Genomic DNA, 21,997 nt, shown 5'->3' on the forward strand with positions numbered 1-21,997 from the left:
TTTTCGTCCTAGTTAACCATTAAAAGTCAATGCATAAATTGTATAGAATACATATTTGGAAGTTACATAAAAATATTTGTTTTGTTTGCAATATAGCTTACGCTTATTTAATGTATAAGATAAAGTGTTAAGTACAATATTTAAAGAAGAAGGTACTGTACGATTGCCTTACCTTTATACGTAAGTATTTTAAGAACAACCGCCAAGATAACAATACTAATTCTTCAGCATAACAGGAAGTGACAAACAATACATAAGTTATCAAGAGAAATCCAGGCACACCAAAACAAATATTTCGCTATCTGATATCCTCTAAAATTATTTTATATGACGCCAGATATTAGGTTGTCCCAAAAGTTTCTTTCGTTTTATAAGGAAATAATAGATACACGACATTTTTTGTTTTACATTATTTTATTGAATTTTGCATGATCCATTTTGTTCTATAGAAAACATAATTCAATAAAATAATATAAAACAAAAAATGTTTCCGTGTAAAATGAAAGAAACTTTTGGGGCAACCTAACATCTTACGAATATTATATTCGCTCGGATGCACACGCATTATACATAAGGAAAATAGTGGTTGATAGTGATCATATATAGAAATATATATACATATGTTGTTTTCATTGGCCGATTGGTTTCCTGGTGAATTCGTGCGTCGTACTAACCTTATCGGCGGAGCGCATCTGAACACGGGTTATAAGACAGGATCCATAATATAACGTGCCAGACGAGACGAACCTTATCGACTTTATTCATCGACCGCGCACAGTCTGCTTAGCAAGATGATATGTACAACAGCACGGTAAATCAAGACGCTCTACTTTAGAGACTCTGTGTACGAGAAATTGGAGTTCTTCATTGGTCGGTGGAAGAAGGCAGGTAATTACGTTGGTTGGAGGTGGAAACAACGAAAGAGGTAGGGGAGCGAAAGTGAACACAGCTCCAAGAATGGGCAGGAAGAGACGGGCTCCTTGAGCCTGCGGCAGAAAGTTTGGCGGATAATAGCGTAGGAGCATCGTTATTAATGTTTTATTGAGTCGAATGGGAAGTGTATGGATCTCCATGATGATCTACAGCTAAGTTAGCCATTGGAAAATCGCGACAACAGAGTACGCGAAAAATGAAAGTATGTACGAACGCGATTGCTCGATCAAGAAAAGACTGACTGGCTGAGTGAGATTCCGCCGATTCCAGTGACGTTCCAAAGAGAGAAACGTAGTGTGTGCAAGGTTATGGGCGTGCTGCTGTTGCTGGTGCGATCCAGTGTATGCCAGTGATTCTCACTGACATGCCTACTTCGGCCTCCGTTGGAAAAAATTTTGTGCTCGTGACAACTTTGTGCATAATCAGTTACCGCGAAGCCGTTCTGACGCGAGCGTCATCCGTCATCCTTGTCGATCCTTGAACAACGTGCTGCATAAGACCATGACGCGAAAACTCAGCAAGTTTTTAATACTTTTCGACAATACGAATCTTTTATATTTTCCCGGCCACTTTTTGTCCGGTCGGGTACTTATCGAGTTGGATGATGAGGCCTAGTAAGTATGTATTTACTTACATACCACATGTATGTATATATATACAATCGCACGAAATCTCACATACAATCCATTTATGTTTTACTTATTTATATTTTTATGAAACTGTTTATAAAAAAGAATTCGAAGACAATTTAAATTATTAAAATATAATTGTCAACGAGATATTGATCAAACTGACTAGCTTTGAAGATTAATTTGAAATAAATTATTTTGAAATTAAGAGTTTTATGTCTTAATATTTTTGATCTTTATGAGACATCAGGAAGCGCATGGAAGCATGTAGGTATATTACTTTAAATAATTATGTTTCGTCAGATTTACTTTAATCGTGACTAACTCGCGTAACATCTATTGTAGCCACTGAAAACTTTCACAGTATAAATTACGATATATCCAATAGTTATGATAATTTATATAATCGACTAAACAAACCATTGAAAATTACATGTTCATTTCAATTAATGATCATTAATTTATTTACAATATAAATAAAATATGTTTCGCGATATAAACTTTTCACTTTATTAGAAACAATTGTCGTATAAAACAACATTTTTGCATTAAAATACATGAATATGAGTATTGTCCACCTTTTACACAATTACATGCAGCGCTCCTTAGAATGTTAATTCAACACAGTATTGTCAATAGTATCAAACTACTTTTTAGAAAGCGTACTGCATAGAATAGTTATATATATATATACATATACAACAAAAATTTCATTTACTTTTAATCTATTTCTTTTTTATCCATTATTTATTATGCTCTACGTCTAGAATTCTATCTTTCTTGAAGGATTTATTACCCCAAATATTTTATAATAGTATTATTATAATCAAATTGAATTTGTTCGTTTTCAGTTTCGATATTAAGTGTTGTAAGACTTGAAAGTAATTTATTGGATTTATTAAATTTATTTCATTGACGTAATAAGATTAATGACACTTTCGATGTATCGTAGCGTTTCAGGGTTACATTTTCATGTGATCGGCGAAGGAGTGGTGCGTGTACGCAGTCAACGTGCTGAGAGGGTTTACGACAAAGAAAACTATATAGATTTTCGTATGAGATTGCTGGGTGAGCCAGGTAATGAAAAGAAATTACATTACGGTACATTTAATGTAGCCGTTAAAATGAAACGGGCACAATGTGTTCGAATAATGAGCCTTAGATGATAAGCCTGTGATCTGGAACATCTTAATTCATAAATTAGCTTTACTCGAGTTTGCATAAATGTTTGCAATAATAGCCAGATTCCTTAACGACATTCGTCTTCTACTTAAAGATGGAAGATTTAAAATGGAATTTTTTATGACATTTGATTTTTCTGATTATCGAATTTAAAGAGATCCCATATGACGATAAAGGATTTGTCAGAAGCACTTGCATGTTTTCACTAAGTAATTGTAAAAACATGATACGTGGAACTTAACATTTTAATGGATTTGCTAGGTGTAGCGTTAATGATGTATCTTTGAAAGCCGTCAAATTCTTCTCTTTACAAGCGGCACACCTGCAAGCCATGCGGCGCATAATAATGTAAAAACTGTTCCTTTTCGTTCTCTGTTGCTCATGCGTACGACACCGGAATCCAGGAGAGGGACCATCGCTGCTATCGCCGGGGATTCACAGCTTTCCATTCAAATTAGGTCTGCCCCTGGGCCTGCCGTCTACTTTCTTGGGGAAACATGGTTGGGTACAATACTACTGCAAAGCTGCACTTCGGGAGCCCGGAGGTCTGACGCACAAGAATCAGCAAGTCTTCATCGTAATGAACCCAATCGATTTAAATTTAGAACCACCGATTCTAGCAGTAAGTCTCTGTACATATCTATCTATTTTACCTATTTGTTCCTGTTTTTTATCTTTGCATTATATATGCCGATGATTTAGTATCGCATAGGTATTTCCTTTGTTAGAAGGCGATAGAATTTGGCTAAAAAGATAACCAGGGATGACTAGGGCAACGTCTACACCGATCCACGATTTTCTCGTCGTTAACGATGATCATATTTGCGTTTCGGACGAAACGATGTTCTATATAAAAAGCATAAATTTTATTCTATAAAGGATGTTTGTCCTTTATTGTTACTGCTAATGCATAAAAAACAAAAGTTATCATTTTGCTATCGTGTCTCTAGATTAAAATATGCACGATAAAATGAATATTGTTTTATTGGAAATATTAAAATATATTATAATAAAATACGACCATCAAGATAGTGATAATCCTTATAAGATAGTCCTATATTCAAATTTATGCTGGCTATGTTTGCACGTAAATGAACCATGATTCATGTGTTCCATTACTTTATAGCCAGGACGATCGTGCTTGTTTTGAACATCATTATTCAGCTTACGCTTTCTACCCGAAGCGTGCGATTAGACGAACCCCGATACGCGCATCCTAAATCGTGAAACATCTCTGGTCGGTTAATTTTATTGCGATTGCGATCACATTGAACGTCGTATTGCACATCAAACGATTTAATTTGCAATTTTGCTGCACGCAATACACCCGTCTGATTTCTAATTGCCGTTTAAAACAACGGCCTTAACGAATTACATATAAAAAGAATAATGTTTCGCAGGACAAGCTTGTTTAAAGTTTAGGATAATTGTGTGGTAAGAGGATGTAATATGACCTGTGCGATGAGTTATCATATATCCCACAACCAATTTTTTAAGAAGTTTAAAGAAAAACATTTTTTGAAAAAATGTAGTAAAAATTAGAATATTTTTATTGCATCTTGGTCCATTCTAGTAAAACTTTACACGTGTAAATTTCAAGTAATTCTGTAAAATATTTTATGTTCCATTAGTTTCCCTTTAAACAGCAAAAATTAATACCCTACTAGATTGTAATTATATGTAATTAGTAATAGGTTGTAGTATGCCATATGATTATCCGTAGTATTCATATGATCACAGCGAGTCAAGTATCGTTCGGGCATTTAACAAGCAATAAAATGATATAAAACCGTATCGTCTTTATCGCTCGAGTCATCGTCGAAATTATGCGGGTATTAATACAATAACACAAAAATTAGTCACGGTTAGATTGAAGTAGTGTTCTAAGATTTCAAACGACTTTGTACGTTTCACGAATCGTTTAACGGCAAAATCCAACACAGAATCGTTGGTTCTTCCGAATTTTGAATAATGGTCACCAGCCTGCGTAGAAAGCGATCGCGATTTTTGTCATTATGCTGCATTTTTTTGCTTCCAATACCAAATTTTCAATCGTTGCAGTTATTTCTGCTTCATGGAAGGAAATTAATTTCATGGATAATATTTCTTGTCTTACTTTACGTTAATGTTTTTTTTTATTATATTTTCATTCTTTATTTTATTACTTCACTTGATTTATTTTCTAGTCTTCTAATTTTTACATTTTGTTTTTATCCCATCACATTTTTATTTAGCATTTCTCGTTTTTTTATTTCATTTCGTTTCTTGATTTTCGCAAACGGTTCAAGTTTATACTGATGATTTCCTTGAATTTGTTTGCAAATTACAACATAGTTTTTTTGGAATCGTCCCCGCAATACGTCAAAGAATCAGCATTTACATTTACTCAGTCAGACACACATTCCTCCGTATGTTTGGTGGAAAGTTGATTGTTTATGGGGCCAAAGAAACACATTCACATCATACCAGATTAACATGTAACATAAGATAATTCTTACGTAGGCATGTGGCATTCAGCTTCGAACGCGACCGCATTGTCGATTCTACTGTATAGACACATTCATTGCACACGCCTTGCATTGCATAATCAAGAACTCTCCAAGTGATAACTGAAAGTATTGATCTCGTATTTGATGAAGAAATTGATGAAATTTGAAGATCCAAGTATTATAAAAGAACGCGATACATATTACTTCGTTAGAAAATGTCGGAGATAATGGTAGTAGTATACTTTCGTAATATATAGGATCTTTAGATATCCAAATACAGAAATTACATCATGAAACCAAATTCCATAAGAACTTAGAATTAAATAATAATAAAGAATTAAATAATTTATATGATTTGTCAAAATGTATACTTCTCAATAGCAACCAGCAAGGCAAGAAATCGAGCAGCGAGTCGGAGTTTCCTGTGTCTCTGGAGGCCCTGTATTTTGCAGGGTAAGCCTCGACAGAGGTGGATATGTACCCGGTGAAACTATCGGCATCTCGGCGACTGTCAGCAATCGGAGCAAAGTATGTATCGTATTTCGATTCAATGACTAACCAAAAGAATTTCTATCGTGGAAATAAGGTCAGCACAATATGATGCTATCACATACTATTCCAATCTATAAACGTTTCCTAGATTTACAGTTAACGTGGAGCAAGTATTTTAATTGAAAATCATAAGTAAACATCTAATTCTAATTACAGGACTTTTGCATAAAATTTCACAATATTATCATAACAACGAAATCGATGCAAATAATGCAAGACCCACATTTAAGTGTACACACAGAATTGAAATGATTCAACAGGTGACGATGAAATCGACTAAAGCATCCTTGACTGAAACAATCCAATACCTTTGTCGTGGCAAAGTACTCGCGAGCGAGACGCGAGAATTGGCTAGTGTTTCCAGGGGTAAAATTCGTCCCGGAGAAGGTGAGGAGTGGTTGAACGAACAAATGTACGTTCCCCCGTTACCACCCACCAATCTGCGGGGTTGTCACCTTATCAACGTCCTTTATCACGTCTACGTGAGTATAAATGCCATTTCAACTGCTATTACGATAATTACAACTACATGCAGCATGATTAAAGTATCATACTCTCTCTTTACTCTAACGTGTTTCCTCCACAAAGCTAACGTGTTTATGATCATTTACGGAAAGCAGCGACTTTCTTCTGTACGGTTCTTCTTTCTCCTTTTTTCTTTTTCTGTTATGAAAATATCACTTCTGTTTATGAATCACTTATTTTTTATCACAATCACAATTTTTACTGGGATTAATTTGCAACGTTAATAAAATTTTACGAACAAAGCAATAATTTTCATGATAGAATATTGTAAGAATATCGTAAGAACATTGTACTATCAATCTTTTAAAATTTCTGATTTTGTGGAGTGTACATGAATCTTATATGTTAGTCAACTTTCTCGAGATTTGTGTCACTCGATTCTTTGTCAACCGACTTTTTATCCCAAATGCATTCCATTCGAAACATTAATAAAATATTCTTTTACAAACATGCATACCCGTATATGTATTCCTTTGGCAATAATCGACAACCTTTTAAAAACTATATATTATAAGAGACATCTTTAAACGAAGATAAACATCTTAGATGGTACAGAATATATGATTGAGATTCCATTTTTATACTATTATTTCATCGGATAAAATTATTTATGTTTTTATTATAATGTCTTATAACATACATAAAAGAATATTTCACTTTGTTACAGTTTGTAATAAGTCCAAAAAGCTTGGACAAAGAAATAAAACTACAAATACCAATCGTTTTAGCCACCTATCCTTTAAGACAGGAAGGTGCTCCAGCAGGAACTGCACCGTCGAAAAGAGGGGCACATTATCCATCAACGTTGCCGATATTTCGGCCATGGTTGGACGATAAAGCTTTTGAGATACAAGAGTGAAGGTTTAATTCATTTTAATCGGTGATCATAATATATAGATGAAAAAAATCTTGAAAGAATTTATATAGAACATATCCGCGACGGTGATACTAAAAATTGAAAAAAATTCTTTGAATCTTGGAAAAAGTTAATACGCTTATAGCAATACTTATCTCAAATTAAACTTAACTAAAAGTGCTTACAAATGGCAAATAAATACGTTATTTTTGCATTTCATCTTGAAATATTTGTTTAATTAAATTTAGGAAGTATATAAAGAATAGAACTTCTTTTATAATTTAAAAATTTTAGATTTAAAAATGTGATTTATATCATTTTTGTTGATATCTTGTAAATGTCTATAATGAGTTATATACATGTCGGAAAAGAGTCAATTATAACAGTTGTAATTAAACAATTTGCCGTCATTCTACCCAATTGTACTTGTTTGCGATTTGTGATAATAAACCTGGGCTTAAGGCGATCATCAGTCGCCGAACGTAGCCGCGGTCAACGGGACGGGCGCTTCGTCTAACAAAGGTGTGGAGTGATAGTATGACCCTCATTAAAAGAAATACCCATAGAGGTACTTGACAGTAAAATATTCCAACGGTTCCTTCGGACACAATGAATACCAGATGTTGAGGCACTTACACAGCACAAGTTCAGTTAGCCTGAGGATCCGCTATAAAACCTGGGTATTTTTTGTACTTAAGGTTCTTTAAACGGACAGGCAGTCTTTGTCCCAAATTGACCAATTGACAGCGACGTAAATTTCCCTTATTTTCGGAACGAGGGCTATACTCGACAAATCCGATGATCTCGTGTCCTTAGACACACCCCATCATAGTTTTCCTCTGTGGCATCATTGGGACGAAAAATCATTCTTTCTTGTGATCTCATCGACGAAGAGAGCAGCGCCTTACGATCTGTGAGTATTACACGTTTGAGTTAGATTGTATGAGCAAGTATATCTATCATCCCATTGACCGTGGATTCGTTATCGAACCTAAGACCAACGTCACTAGTATCGCAAGTGCTCAACCACCGCGGTTGATTGTCGAATCGGTAGTATCCATACTCGTATTACCAGGCCGTACCTTCGTTATAACACAACGATGGCCAATTCCAATGAAGATCTATCAAACGCCCACAACCCTATTCCTGACGCTTCTCCGACATATATATTGAAAGCCTAAATGTGTCAGCAAAGTAAAACTTGAATTTCGTGATTATATATTTAATTTCTGAAAGTTATTAAGGAACTACTTCTATGACGTAATAATTGTATAAAGTTACTTTTTTATTGTATAGATTAGTTGAATATGTTATATTGACGTGATTGCCATATTTATGTATAGTAAATATGACTTATCAAAATGAAAGGAGTGTAACATTATATGTATACATTAAAAAAATAGTTGTTCTAACAAAAGATAGAAGTGCGTCAATAATTAATTGTTACTATTTTTAAGTTCCTATTTCTCCCTTTAATTTTTCTAAGACCTTTTCCACTGTAGTTCCAGATACTATTATCACCTTGTGTCGACTCTTTGAACCCTATAAAAGATGAGAATATAAATTTAAAAAAAAAAATGGAGAGGCTTAATTAGTAGATATTAAACTAACTCTATCTAACGATACGTCGGATTTTCTCATTCCCAATATGGAGGCTAGGTATTTCACGAGTTCTGTATTTGCTTCACCTTCAACCGGAGGTGCGGATATTGCGACGCCCACTGCATCCTCAGAAATATCTACAAAGCAATTTACACCTTCACATGTATCTGATATCCTATTTTAAATTTTGCTTCAAATATTGCAACATATTATCACCTGTTATATTATTATGTTTTGCGCCAGGTTTTGCTTGTATTTTTATAGTAACATTTCCATTCTTATCTAAACTTATGGGTCCCTTAGATTCCTACCAAAATTTATCTATCCGTTATGAATATGAACAAAGAATATCGAACAATCAAACAACATAATATAATTTTAAGTTTTAAGTAGATGATTACCTAAAATGCTACGTAAAATATGATTGCGATCTTAATCACATATTGTATGTTATATATAATAGTACTGAATTAGTATATATAGCGTCTCTATATACACATATATCTTTTCTTTTTTATTTAAATAAAATATTCGAAAAAATTGGTATTTCTTAGAGAATATCTAGTGAACTGCGAATGTAATGTTGCCATTCATGAATTCGCAAGCGACACCTAGTAGTATTAAATATAAGTTGGAGGTGTATCATAGAAAATGTCATGTTATTTTCTTAATAGGTGATCAAATCTCGATCACACGTTACATTTTAATTCTTGTAACCGGAGTTGGTAAGTTACGATTTTTATTATTCACTGACCTCATTAACTGTAGCTTTTTTACTTTTTCCAGCTTTCTTTGATCCCTGTTTCGACATTTCGCGAGTATTCGTAAAATATTGCAAAAGTTTCCTTCGTAGACACGCACTTCCAAAGTAATACGTCATTTATGATTTAAAAATCACTCGAACCATATTTTAGATTTAGATGGCTATAGTTAAAGATGATGCCGATGATTCTTTAACCTCTTTATATCTTTAGCTGAGCGATACATCTGCGCACGTGTAGCGGTACTACCAACTAAACCATAGTGAGATACATGTTACCGCGAATTATTAAGCCAATTTAATTTTGCCGGTTTTTTGTTTGTGATAATATTTCAAATATTACGAATTACATAATAATTTCGCAATGAAATAAATAATACGAAAGCTTATTATCAGCGAATTTTCAATTCATGTTGTAATTACGATAAAATTTACAGGTTAATATGCCTAAAAAATTTGTCGGTGAAAATAGTAAAGCCGTCGCTGCCCGAGCCAGAAAGGCAGCAGCAAAAGAGGCTGAAAATACAAAGAAAGCTCTTGAAGCGGAAGAAAAGGCTTGGCAAGATGATGATAAACAGTTATTGAAAAAGAAACAAAAACAGGTATCTAAATAATACTTATTAAATTTTATTACTTATACAATATTTATGTACTTAATAACTTTGCTTCCTATAATTTATTTATTAATTTTTAATATATTTTAAATTATTTCATAGGAAGAATCTGAAAGGAAACGTCAACAGCAATTAGAAAAGAAAGCAGAAGTGAAAGCTCTACTAGAAAAGGAAATGGCAAATATAAAAGTGGGTGGCAAACAGCCTGCATCTAAAGTAACTAGAGCAGAAATAGTAGCTGTAATGGAAAAGCGAAATCAAGCAGCAACTAAAAAAAGGGAAGAAGAAAAACCAATCGAAGAAAATTTGAATAGGTTGACGATAGAAGGTGAAAGTGCTCATAATATAGATGAAGCGCTATCTGTTTTAAGGTAAGACCAATTATTATATTGACATTTTAAATGAAAGCAATTATTTCATATTATATATATTGAAAGTACATTGTTATTATTTGTTACACAGTACAAAAGAAGCCGAGGTTGATCGTCATCCAGAAAAACGTGTAAAAGCCGCGTATGCTAGTTTCGAAGAAAGAATGATGCCTATTGTTAAAGAGCAAAACCCTACTTTGAGGTTAAGTCAATTAAAACAAATATTAAAAAAGGAATGGATGAAATCTCCAGAAAACCCACTCAATCAAAAATTACTCTTAAACCGTTGATACTAAACGAAATCAAACGAAATGTAAACACGCATATGACTGATTAGATGATTCAGAGGAACACGTGGAATAAGACTCATAAATGTAATCATGAACGGAATCAAATATCTGTACACAATTTTATTGTAAACGAATAAGTTATACTCCGGTAGAATACATAAAATAACGCTGTATAAATCATCTTTGGTATAACTTATACGCTATTATATAGCCTCCACATTGCATTTTATAATTTCATTTACAAATATACCGTTAAATTGATAAATTCAAAGAGAACAACTTAATAATCGTGTACATGTTTTGGCACAGTTACTCTGTAGACTTATACAACTTTACCAACATGGGTATCCGGCTATACGGCACTAGACGAAAGTTTATAAAAAAATAATTATACAGAAAATTGGTTACTTCATTTCGATCTTATAAAATAGCATTCTATACAAACGAAGTTTTACCAGCGTAAAATCTAAATTATGTACAATAGATCTTAATCTTTGTTTCGGTGTTTTTGCCGCGGCAAATTAAGCATAAGGCACTATAATTTCTTGTTGTTCTCTCTGTTTCATGTACAATGAGTGAAATACCCGTACAAAGAACTTGATATTTAAATATAATATTATTATATAATTACTTGGTCCACAAATAGTCCTTTTTGCAAAGACATTTTTTTGCCTACTTTACTGCTACCGTTTCTTGTTTTTCCACAAATCTATGAAACAATGTATCATGTGATTAACTTGCTTTGGGCAATCAGTCATGGGAGTATGACCAGCAGTTGGAATCGCTTCGAGAAAGGCTTTCATCATGGTCTAAAACATGAAACATAAGAATACAATTGATATTGAAAATGAGATGAAAATTATTTTCAAATTACCTAGATATCTTCTGAGAAAATTAAGAATTTGAAATATCTGCAGTTAAAAATAAATTAGAATTATATTTCAACGTTAATAAAACTACTGAAGGAAAAAATGTTTAGTGTGAATGACAATAGCAAATATTTTCACCGTGCTCCATAATCATGAAAGAATCACATAAAGTATTACGTATTATCTAAAGTAATATGAATATATGCATAAGTAAGAATTTTTTTAACTGTTTTAAACTTACAAATTCATTAAAAGGATCTTCCAATATTTGATACAAGCCATTTGCTACGTATAAAATTTCATAAGAATTTACGCGTAATATATTTACATGATTCTTAGAATCTATCTGAAAAGAAGCTTGAGAAAGAGCAACGTACCCTCTCCATTTGGCATTCCTGCACGAGTGACACTTTGTTGTCCCTTAAACCATGTATGAGAAGCGTCGGCGTGCATATCCTTCTATGGAACACGTAGTCTCCTTCCGGCCAGACCATGCCGTCCAAAACGTATTTCATGTGCGAAGGCCATTGTTCTGGTGGCTCAGGGCCACAGTAAGGGTGTTGACGGCCCCTCGCGGAATATAATATATCTCTATGAAGGCCGCACATTAAAAACGGTGTCAGGATTGCTCTGAGGCAGCAGTGGCCGGCGCTTTCGGTACTGGGTGCTGCTAAAGCTGTTGGACCACCTCCGGATATCAGGACTAGCTGATGGATACTACTGTCGTACTTGCAAGCCAAGGCAGCTGCAAAACTGCATCTGCAATCAATAGAAAATGACACAATCGTTTTATCATTGCACGTGTGCAATATTTTCTTTGGTTTGAACTCCTATTAATCGAATTTCCTTGAAACTGAAGTTTGAAACTTGCTATTTGAAGTTGAATCTTCTATAGATATTTAAAATCAGGTTACTGACGATAATGACAATATATGTATCAAGATCGATAAAGTCTCGTAAAATGGAAATAAAAAAATAGAAAAGAAAACCAACATGATATATTAGTTGCTTGTTTCATTCAGATGAGGCTTGAACTCCGCCGAATGTCTTTGTGTGGTTCTTAATGCCTTTTCGAAAGTCTCATTAACGTAATGTTCCTTCCTAACATAATTCATACCGCGTGGACGCAACGCGTTTATTGCTGTCTTAACTCATTGCCGTAATCTGTGTAGGATACAAATGTTAATTTTTCTAACTAAATCGGCGAACGAGTATTGAACCGTACTTGGTTCGTAGACATAGCCAGCGGCCTACATGTCATGTTGCAATGTCGTGTGAAGGATTAATACAACTTGCCTCTTTATTACGGCACCGTTTCGTGTAGGTCGTGATTGCCAGTCGAGTGATCGTATTCATTAGCAATTTACATAATAAAAAAAATTGAGAAATTCTCGTAGGATATCGTCAAACCGATTAGGAAGCCATGTCTTTTTTTTCTTATATACTTTAATAACCGCACTCATGAAGCAACGTATAACTATAACACACATAGTAATGATAAATACCCCGATTAAAGCTATGTTTTCCACTTATCCACGTATCGGGGGAATATCATTAGAAAAAAACGTGATGAACAAAATCATTTACACGCACTCCTAATACAAGTCGACATGCACGATGCATTTTGCGTGAATCCACGAACCATTTTGCAGATATACGAATAATGCGCAGATAAAATTTACACGATATACCCACTCTTGTATATATTGCAACCCTTCTCCTCTTCTTTCACTCTCTCTCTCTCTCTCTCTCTCTCTCTCTTCCTTTCTTTCTCCTTAGTCGGGGCCGAAGCATGGATGACAATCCTCTAGCTTCAAAAACGAATCGATACGAATCATGATGTGTGCAACAACGACCTTGCAATCGGTCTTTGCAATCCGAATGATATTGTACCACGTTGTCTAATCGAATACTTTGACACACGTTAGTGTTAATTCGAGCGTTATCGCTAAACGAAAGCTTGTTGGATAAGATTGAAATTAATTAGCGCGCTATAGCGTCAAAAATTAACTTCGAGATACACAGATAAAGCTTAACTGAATTTCTAATTTGTTGCATGCTAGCATCAACACATTCCGCACAAGACGAAAATAACGAGTCTTTGTATATGTTCTACTTTAGTAGAAAGGTACAGGAATTGATTTATGTTTGCAAACAAGATAAAGGGTTTACATCTGTTACGTGTATGCAGATTAAACACGTATAATGATACATAATATTATAAGTAGTACGTTCCACGTTTCATGGCACATGTATCATAAATTAATCTACGCACGCAACATTGTATGTAGTTACTATGTATTCCAGCAACTTTCCATCACTGAGAAATGCACTTGCGCATTACAAAAATACAAGATTAGTGGTAAGGCGAAGAGCTCACTTTATACCATTCTTGATCTAATTACGTCCCAATGTATATGCGCCTAATTGATGCAAACGCAAGCGTTTGATACAATTTCACGAATAGATAGGAATAAAATTTGCATAGAAACAGTCGTGTTAATCTTTAGTAATAATTTAATCTATATACTATATACGCTCCTTTTAACGAGCACATGAAATTAAAAGATATATTTATCGATGCTACATATTGATTTGATAGATTTAAAGGAAATAAAAAATGTATACTTCCTCATAAAGGGAAAAAGTCGGATCTCCTGAACAAGTGGAAAATAGTTCTATGAACCTAATAATTTTATTTTATTATTTTCTATCTATAAATGCATCAAACGTATCGTCGATTAATAACGAAAAACATAGAGAAAGTTACTAATCGAAAAATACAATCCTAATCCTTCGACATCCTTAACGAGTTATTTAATCCAAAGCAAAAACATGCGCATTTTACACCTAATAGAATTTCACTTTTCGCTTCGTATTTCTATCTCTCTCATTAACTTAGTTATGTATATTGTATATACATTCCGATACAATTTTCCCGGAAGAAGGTCGAACAGTTAGAAAAAGCGTTTAAACATTACGATATGGAGGAATAGGACAAGAGCTAGCTAGAACGTACATTCACAACGCGCATAAAAGTGAATCGATCATCCCGACGAATTTGAAGAACTTGAGACACGCGGATTAAACGCCCATTAGCCACTTCGTCGGTTAAACGCGTACAGCTGACTAGATTGCTTGGACGCGACGATACGAACGTCAAGGAATTTGTAATCATTGATATCCGATAAGACACTGTCTCGCGTGTACCAAGAGATTACGATACACCAGATGCTTTTACATAGTTAAAGATAAGTTACGCGATTACAACCAAGTTTCTATTAGTTACTATTATAAAATTATTTAATAGTAATGAATAGAGTACGAATGTTTATGCAAATGCAGACTCTTTTTAAATACAACTAAGGGGATCGAATCTAATACCTTACCATAGAGCAGAACGTCCATCACCACAGCCCTACGTTTTGTTTTTTTGTGACTAATTGAAATTTCCTGAACGTGTTGTGAAATTGAGGAATGTAAAATTGGGAAAAGATTCTAACAAAACATCAGATAATCTACCGAGTGATAACGTGAATATAAAATCTTCTAACTATCGTAATAAGATCAAGTAACGCTAAATGAAAAATTAATCGGCAACATTTTAGTTAGGCACTATAAATTTTTGTTATCAAAGTGATAATTATAAAGCGATTGCTATTTAAAGATGTATCAAAGGCACTATCGATGATTTCGACCGTGAAATTGATCTCATTCGTAACACGCGAATACACGCGACAATTGTCTGCTATTCAAGGATGTGTGTGAAATTTCACTGTATACCGACTAAGAACATTATTTGTCTGATAGTTTCAATTTAACGAAATTTAAAACGAACCTTTGCTGTAATTAAGAGATATTTATATGGGCTGGTATCTTGTAAATCTTTGTGAATTTTGCGTAAAGTTGAACGATAAAATCCGAAAATAAAAAGGAAATAAAAGAGAAATAATTACCCATAATTATGCGCTACCAGGACGCATTTCTGACCAGGCTTGAAAGCGTAGTGACACAGTATAGTATCTAAATCCTTGAGTAGCTTGGTAAAATGGTAATCTCTGGACCGTCCAGGTGCCGAGCTCATTCCGTGTCCCAGCATATCCGGCGCGATACAAGGATAACCCAAAGCGGAGAAATATCGAAGCTGGTGTTCGAAGATCTCCGCTGACGATCCGAAACCATGAAGAAACACGATCATTGGCTTCCGATTTTTTCGAAACGTAACTAAATCTCGAGGATTTTCCTTATAATCGATCGAGATGGTATTTTCCTCGATGTTGGGCCACGTCTTTCTGTAATCCTCGAGTTCGATGGACGCAGCGGCGGCTTCCTTCTTCATCTCGAACGTGCCCATTTTTTCGTTCCAACTGCTCTTTCCCAAAGAACACCGATCAGAATCGTAGTCGTGCGGGTTCGTGGCGAACTTTTCTCGCAGATTAGCAATCGCGTTACCCTTTTTGGCCCTGAAGGACGACTCGTTGCCGTTGTCCTTGAATTCCAGCCGCAGTTTCTCGAAACTGGGCTCGTTAACAGTTTCCTCTAGCTCCTTCAGATCCACCGCGGGTATGCCACTCTCGAGATTATCCGTCGAGATATCGATTCCTCGAGCGGTTTGAACGCTCGAATCCTGCGGCTCGCTCCTTTCCGCATCATTCTTCCCGGTGACCTCCGATCTCTCGGTGCTTCGATCGTTGCTCAGCTGCTCGCCACTTCTCGGAAACACCATCTCCTCGTCCATTCTCTTTGTCGGCTGGCCCTGAGCATCGTTCTCCTGGCCACCTGTACTCAAGTCTTCCCAACTGTTCCTCAAAGCCGTCCTACCGAGCTTCTCGTCGATGATCTTCAACAAGGATTGCTCCAGGCTCGGCTCCTGATCCGGTTGGAACTCGATCGTTTCAACGCTGTTTATCCCGGAATCGATACAATCCAGTTGCTCCAGAGTAACTTCCGTGTCGATCGATCGTCCTAGGTAGAAATCCAACGAATCTGGATCGTCCGTCGAGCCGATGAAGCCGCGGTTTACATAGCCCTCGTTGCTGTCGCTTTCACGTCGCTCCGATTCTTTTTCGTTCTTTTCGATCCTTTTCGGATGAAACGAGAAGCTGATGTCGTTGAACGATTCCTCGGTGTCGTAGGATTCCTCGTTTGTTTGTTTCCTTTTGTTCAACTTCTCTTTATCGTGACTCGATCGTTGTGACGTGGAACAATCGTTTCTCTTTTTAGAGCTTCTTACATCCTTGATAAGAGTGTCCTTCGTGCCTGCGACGTACTTCACCGTGTCGTCCAATATCTCTTCGAGAAGCACGTTGATGTACTTCTCTAGATCCTTCACGATTCTACTTTTGATCGTTTGCTCGTCCACCTGTTGATCGGTTGTATCAGAGGTAACTTTGTCGATTATGCTCATCCTGCCGATACTCTTATCCTCTATTTTAGCGGGATCGTCTTCGGCTTCAGAAACTTGAAATTTCTGCAAATTTACCGACACCTTATGTTCGAGTTCCTCGATTGCGCGTTCGTTTTCCTCCGCTTCGCAGAGGCTCGTCCTAATCCTGTTCAATTCGGCGGAGATGATTTGTTCTTCGGCAGTACTTACTCGTTTCGATTGTCGAAAAGAGCATCTGCAGTTACTGGGTGAGTGAGGTCTTCTGGACCAACGGGTGAAGAAATTGTCAGCGATGGATTCAGGCCTCTCGTTCGTGTTGTCGTAATACCAGCCACTTTTCAAGGTTGGCTTCAGAATCCTTAAGGTTCGCCGTGATTCGACAATAAAGAAGTCACAGTCGGGAAGTTCTACTTTACCTGGACCCACTCGATTTCTGTTTTTCCAATATTCGAAGAACTTTGTGTACCAAGGAGTTACCGATACTGTATCTTCTCCCTCTGTAGTCATGTTTTCAACGAAAATTCACTACTTTTTGCGATCATAAAGATTGCTTGAGTATTTTCCAACAATGAGATGTTATAAAATTCTTTGTCACGCAATGTTTAGGAACTGTTATAACGTTATAAATTGACTAATCTTCGTTAATAGTCGAGAAATTTACTAAGGATCTTCTTGTTCCCGGAATCGAGTTCCGGTGTTAGCCTTCTGTTTAACGCGTTGTAAACTCCTTGCTTTGCTGTTCGCAGTACAAATTTGCTGCCTCACAGTGCTGTTTTTCTTCTTTGTGAATGGAGACCAGCTCTAATCGTTGAATATCACGATAACGAAGTCACAATTCGCTACGATGTTAAGTATTCTTACTTTCCGTGACCCAAAATAGCAATTTACTCTATTTATGATTTTTTTCTACAAATAATATAATCAAATTCTATAACTCATAATTTCTCCAAAAATTCTTTACAATTCTTCTCATTTATATATTTTCGTAGGATTCGATGGATATTTCCAACATCACATATAATCACAACATATAATTTATAGATGATATTTCCGTTTTTTCTTCTTTATAAAATGAGATTTTCATTAAACCAATAAGGTTCTGTCTTTTTACACAATGTTAGTTTTCATGTAACGGTAAATGGCCAAAAATGTGGGATGATTGCGTATTTGATATGCGTATTTATAAGTATCTAATATCTATAAATATCCGTATACTACCTTTCCTCGATGCAATTATGCCTATGCATCAGCGTGTACTCGTTGGAAACTGAATTCTTACTTATAGAGTCCACAGGCTTTCTAAATCGGCTCTGTTCTGCGTCTTTCCTCGCCTGTCTCCGATATCGAGTTCCGTCGTTTTTTTATCCTTTTAAATATTCCTCTCGTGACTTGTTTGTCACTTCTAACGAATCTCTTCGATTTTTTCTCCTAGCTCGATCGTTCCATCGAGTTGCGTGCCCGTAGCCTTGCAACACTTTTCCTGCAATTTTTGCAACCGTTGCTCGATCAAATACGATTTCCCCACGAAAAACGAAAGTAACATTTCTCGCGGCTTCTTGTGTTAAACAGTTTACGGCTCGCTGATTTGCCGATGATCGTTCCAACGTGGAAACAGCTAATTGCTATATCTAGTGTTTCAACCTGTGAATAACAAGTTTAATTAGATGACCAATGACCAAATACCATATTGCTATTACTAATGCATATTGCATATCATACGATATCAGAATTTTAATGAACGATTAAAACATCGATCGATAAGTAAATGTAATTTGCAATTAAGGAAAGTGTTGAGTGTTTCGATGTGAGGAGATCTGTATCCTGATATAAAAATATTTATAGAGGATTTCTCTTTTATTTTATTTTATGTATTTCCTTGGAAGGCAATTGTGACGTTAACTACATAAATAATAGAATTAAAAGCAACGGTATGCATCTCCGCATCGATTTTTAGACTACTAATTATATAAGAGGAGGATTTGGAAGGGGAAATATTGGATTCGGATCATTAATCGGAAAGATTGCAATTTGATTTGATACAGTCACGTGTTCTTAGACCACTGATCTGACTGTGTGAATTCCAAAACGAATCTGGTAAAGCGATAAGACTAAAATTTTCATAAAAAAACTCACAGAAGTATCAATGATAAATCTGCTATCTTCTGACTTTCTTGACTAAAAATTTTGTAATATTGCAAGATAGGAACCAAGAACAGAAAGTAAGCTACAGCAAACATTCTCCAATAATTGTTCCATGCTATTTTTTGGAAAGTCGAATAAACGCTTTTATTATTTCATTCGTTACATTTAGTTTGTGTTATAAAACGTTTAACAAGTATTTGTAACTTCGTCCGCAATTTTTACATAATGGACTTCTTTATATATTCAGTCTGACTATGAGATATAAATATTCATACTCTAAAAAATAAACAACGTCAAACGCTTATTTAAACTGCTTACGTTGATTATTTGCAAACTTGTTAGTAACTGCTACATCGATTGACAATTTTCAATAACACGCTTTTTAAATACCGTTTTCCGTTTTTCTTATTCTATGGGCGATTATTATGGGCGATTCTTCTCTCGAGCAGAACAATTACAGAGCTCATCACCCCGATCTGCAAACGATGAGCAAATTCTTACATCACATTTTAATGTCATTTCGCATAATAAATGCACGAATGACGAATGTGTACATGAAGTAATAGCAAAATAACAGAATGTATATCCCGAAGGATAATTCTCATTATATGCCATACAGGAGTCGTGCATAATATATATCGCGTAGTTTCAATGTACCGATATACAAATAACGGATAACGAGAGAATAGTTGGGCTCGTCCGTTCTCTCAAGTTTTTACGCGGTGTGCGAGGTATGATATATGATGCATAGTGTGAAGTAAGGCGTAAAAACTAGAAAACTATGTGGTGGTATAGTGATACCTACAGAGTGATCGATTTGAAACAAAATAATTGCTTTACATAGCTTTATAGTTAAAAATTTGAAGAGAAGGATGTGATAAAAATAATTTTGAAGCTTGAGATTTTTTAAAAGATCTACCGTTTTCTAGAATATTCGATTTTTATTCCCTGCAAACTTAAGAAAGATAAAATGTACGTATAATTCCAGTTACGCTTCTGTCATAAAACTGATGTCGGAATCTATTTTTCATATTTCCCGCGCAACATGATCCAGTTTAAAACCGCACAGGTTTGATATATTTATGATACCGTGCGATGTATTGTGTCACAATGAAACATCAGATACTCCTTTTTATCAGAATCCATACAAATTAGATGATAGAAAGTACTATACGTGTGCTTCCTAATTATTCCTATATCAGGAGTGAGAGTATACTTCGATGCTCTATGCCCATTATCCTTGATATAATTACGTCTACGTTCCACATCCATTATGCAGGTTATTCGAATAGATCAGTTCTCAGTATATACAGCGTTACTCATCGAACTATGGCTGTTAGATTATTCAGTGTCCAGAACGATTTTCCCGAATGTAACCGAACATAAGTACGCGCATCTAAATAAGATGAATTTTAACTTAAATAGAAGGAGCAGAATAGAAGTGACATTACGAAATAATAGTTACGAACACTACACATCTCTGACAACTATACAACGTTAATCGTAATAAATAAAACTCAGTTTCTTGTTTCGCGTTAGCTTGATAATAACACTCTGCTTATGTGGAATTTTCCAATGGGCAGAAAAAATGTTGCATACATTGAAACTTTGAAACGCGTACGCTGTCAAATCGTTCGTTTGCATTCGTTTAACACAGAGTATGATACTCGTTTAACGCTGGAGTTGTGGCGAACGTTCATTATTATACTTGCCCTTTGAACTTTGACTGCCGACCGGTTCATTTCCCCGCGGTGGATACGCACGATAGGTAGCACACGTCGACGAAGTGTGGTTTAAAATTGACTGCAAGCTCTTCCCATCCCTCGATACTGAAAGACCACTTGTTGCTCGGTTTCGCCAGTGCTTCGCACTTGCGAGGTCACAAGTTATCGTTGACAAGTCCGGAAATCGTCTTTAACACAAAATACGCGCAACAATCGGTACACACTGCTCCTCTTCATCTAATCTCTAAACGCACGCATTAAACGTCAATTGACACTTCTCGGCGCGCAGACTGTTCTTGCAGGAAAAAATCGGGCATGAAGAAGGCGATCCGCGAGGGGCCACTTTCACGAGACACGAGAGCCGCCCGACGGGGGTACACATTGAGAATTTATGTTCACTGGCTCGGTTTTTACGGCCGATTATCCACGAGAAAAGAGTTTTTCGACACGCACGGTCGCGTGTCAGCATCCACGATGGTTCTTGGCGATGATCGGAACATTCGCGAGGAGATCGCGTTACCACGACCGAGGGAAGAATGATGGCGATCGTCCAAGTACACCGTGTCGCAGAGCCGCGTTAACTGTACGCACGCCGAGGTAGCGCGCATTTTCGTGGGCGTGGAGTGGTGAATTAAAACGGGAAAATTAAGGACGATTGACACTGAACCGCCGCACATCGGGTCACGGCGGCCATTGCGCGTCCCGAGGCACACGCACGCCGCCGCTCACACGAGACAGCGCCACCCCACTTCGCACGCTTCTCTACACGGTGTCCCACCAGTTTCCTCCATGCTTTTCAAAAGTATGCGTTTCACCTACTTTACGTAAGCATTCCTCCTTTATTTCACCAATAATAAATGTTACGTTTTACAGAAATTTATAGACTATTCTCTTTATTTTCCATAACAAATTCGATAAAACGTCCGACTTTACCGTTCGCAATTGAGATCCTAGGTTAAGAGAAATGGCGGGATAAAGGTAATATGTACGTATTTAGTACTTATATGTATATTTACAGAGTTGATACGTATAATTATCAATAGCAAAGGATTATAATATTAATTGCGATTAGA

The 21,997-nt window shown here is 35.9% G+C and overlaps 4 protein-coding genes across 5 annotated transcripts; 2 read left to right on the top strand and 2 right to left on the bottom strand.

Annotated features, from left to right (window-relative positions):
- The first annotated feature begins 675 nt into the window (after positions 1 to 675).
- Positions 676 to 7,586, top strand: LOC126868709 (arrestin domain-containing protein 2). The gene is made up of 6 exons (XM_050624500.1): positions 676 to 1,547; positions 2,515 to 2,639; positions 3,149 to 3,366; positions 5,615 to 5,761; positions 6,046 to 6,267; positions 6,978 to 7,586. The coding sequence occupies exons 1-6, from the start codon at positions 1,435 to 1,437 to the stop codon at positions 7,167 to 7,169; spliced, it is 1,017 nt and encodes a 338-aa protein (XP_050480457.1). The 5' UTR covers positions 676 to 1,434; the 3' UTR covers positions 7,170 to 7,586.
- Positions 7,587 to 8,427: 841 nt separating this feature from the next.
- LOC126868725 (UPF0235 protein C15orf40 homolog) lies at positions 8,428 to 9,671 on the bottom strand. Its single transcript, XM_050624518.1, has 4 exons — positions 9,523 to 9,671; positions 8,985 to 9,075; positions 8,778 to 8,905; positions 8,428 to 8,708 (listed from the first exon to the last, which is right to left on the bottom strand). Exons 1-4 carry the CDS (start codon positions 9,646 to 9,648, stop codon positions 8,619 to 8,621), a joined length of 435 nt encoding a protein of 144 aa, XP_050480475.1. The 5' UTR covers positions 9,649 to 9,671; the 3' UTR covers positions 8,428 to 8,618.
- LOC126868716 (coiled-coil domain-containing protein 124) lies at positions 9,365 to 11,020 on the top strand. Of its 2 annotated transcripts, none has more exons than XM_050624510.1 (4): positions 9,365 to 9,493; positions 9,966 to 10,130; positions 10,245 to 10,513; positions 10,605 to 11,020. In XM_050624510.1, exons 2-4 carry the CDS (start codon positions 9,972 to 9,974, stop codon positions 10,801 to 10,803), a joined length of 627 nt encoding a protein of 208 aa, XP_050480467.1. In that variant the 5' UTR covers positions 9,365 to 9,493; positions 9,966 to 9,971; the 3' UTR covers positions 10,804 to 11,020. The 2 variants fall into 2 exon arrangements, with proteins under 2 accessions (XP_050480467.1, XP_050480466.1); XM_050624509.1 differs by lacking the exon at positions 9,365 to 9,493 and adding an exon at positions 9,649 to 9,791.
- LOC126868691 (uncharacterized) lies at positions 10,900 to 18,698 on the bottom strand. Its single transcript, XM_050624449.1, has 3 exons — positions 15,629 to 18,698; positions 12,050 to 12,431; positions 10,900 to 11,612 (listed from the first exon to the last, which is right to left on the bottom strand). The coding sequence occupies exons 1-3, from the start codon at positions 17,563 to 17,565 to the stop codon at positions 11,487 to 11,489; spliced, it is 2,445 nt and encodes an 814-aa protein (XP_050480406.1). The 5' UTR covers positions 17,566 to 18,698; the 3' UTR covers positions 10,900 to 11,486.
- Between the last annotated feature and the right edge of the window lie 3,299 nt (positions 18,699 to 21,997).

Source organism: Bombus huntii, chromosome 8 (genome assembly GCF_024542735.1).
Source record: "Bombus huntii isolate Logan2020A chromosome 8, iyBomHunt1.1, whole genome shotgun sequence".
In the NCBI taxonomy this organism is placed as follows: Eukaryota; Metazoa; Arthropoda; class Insecta; order Hymenoptera; family Apidae; genus Bombus; species Bombus huntii.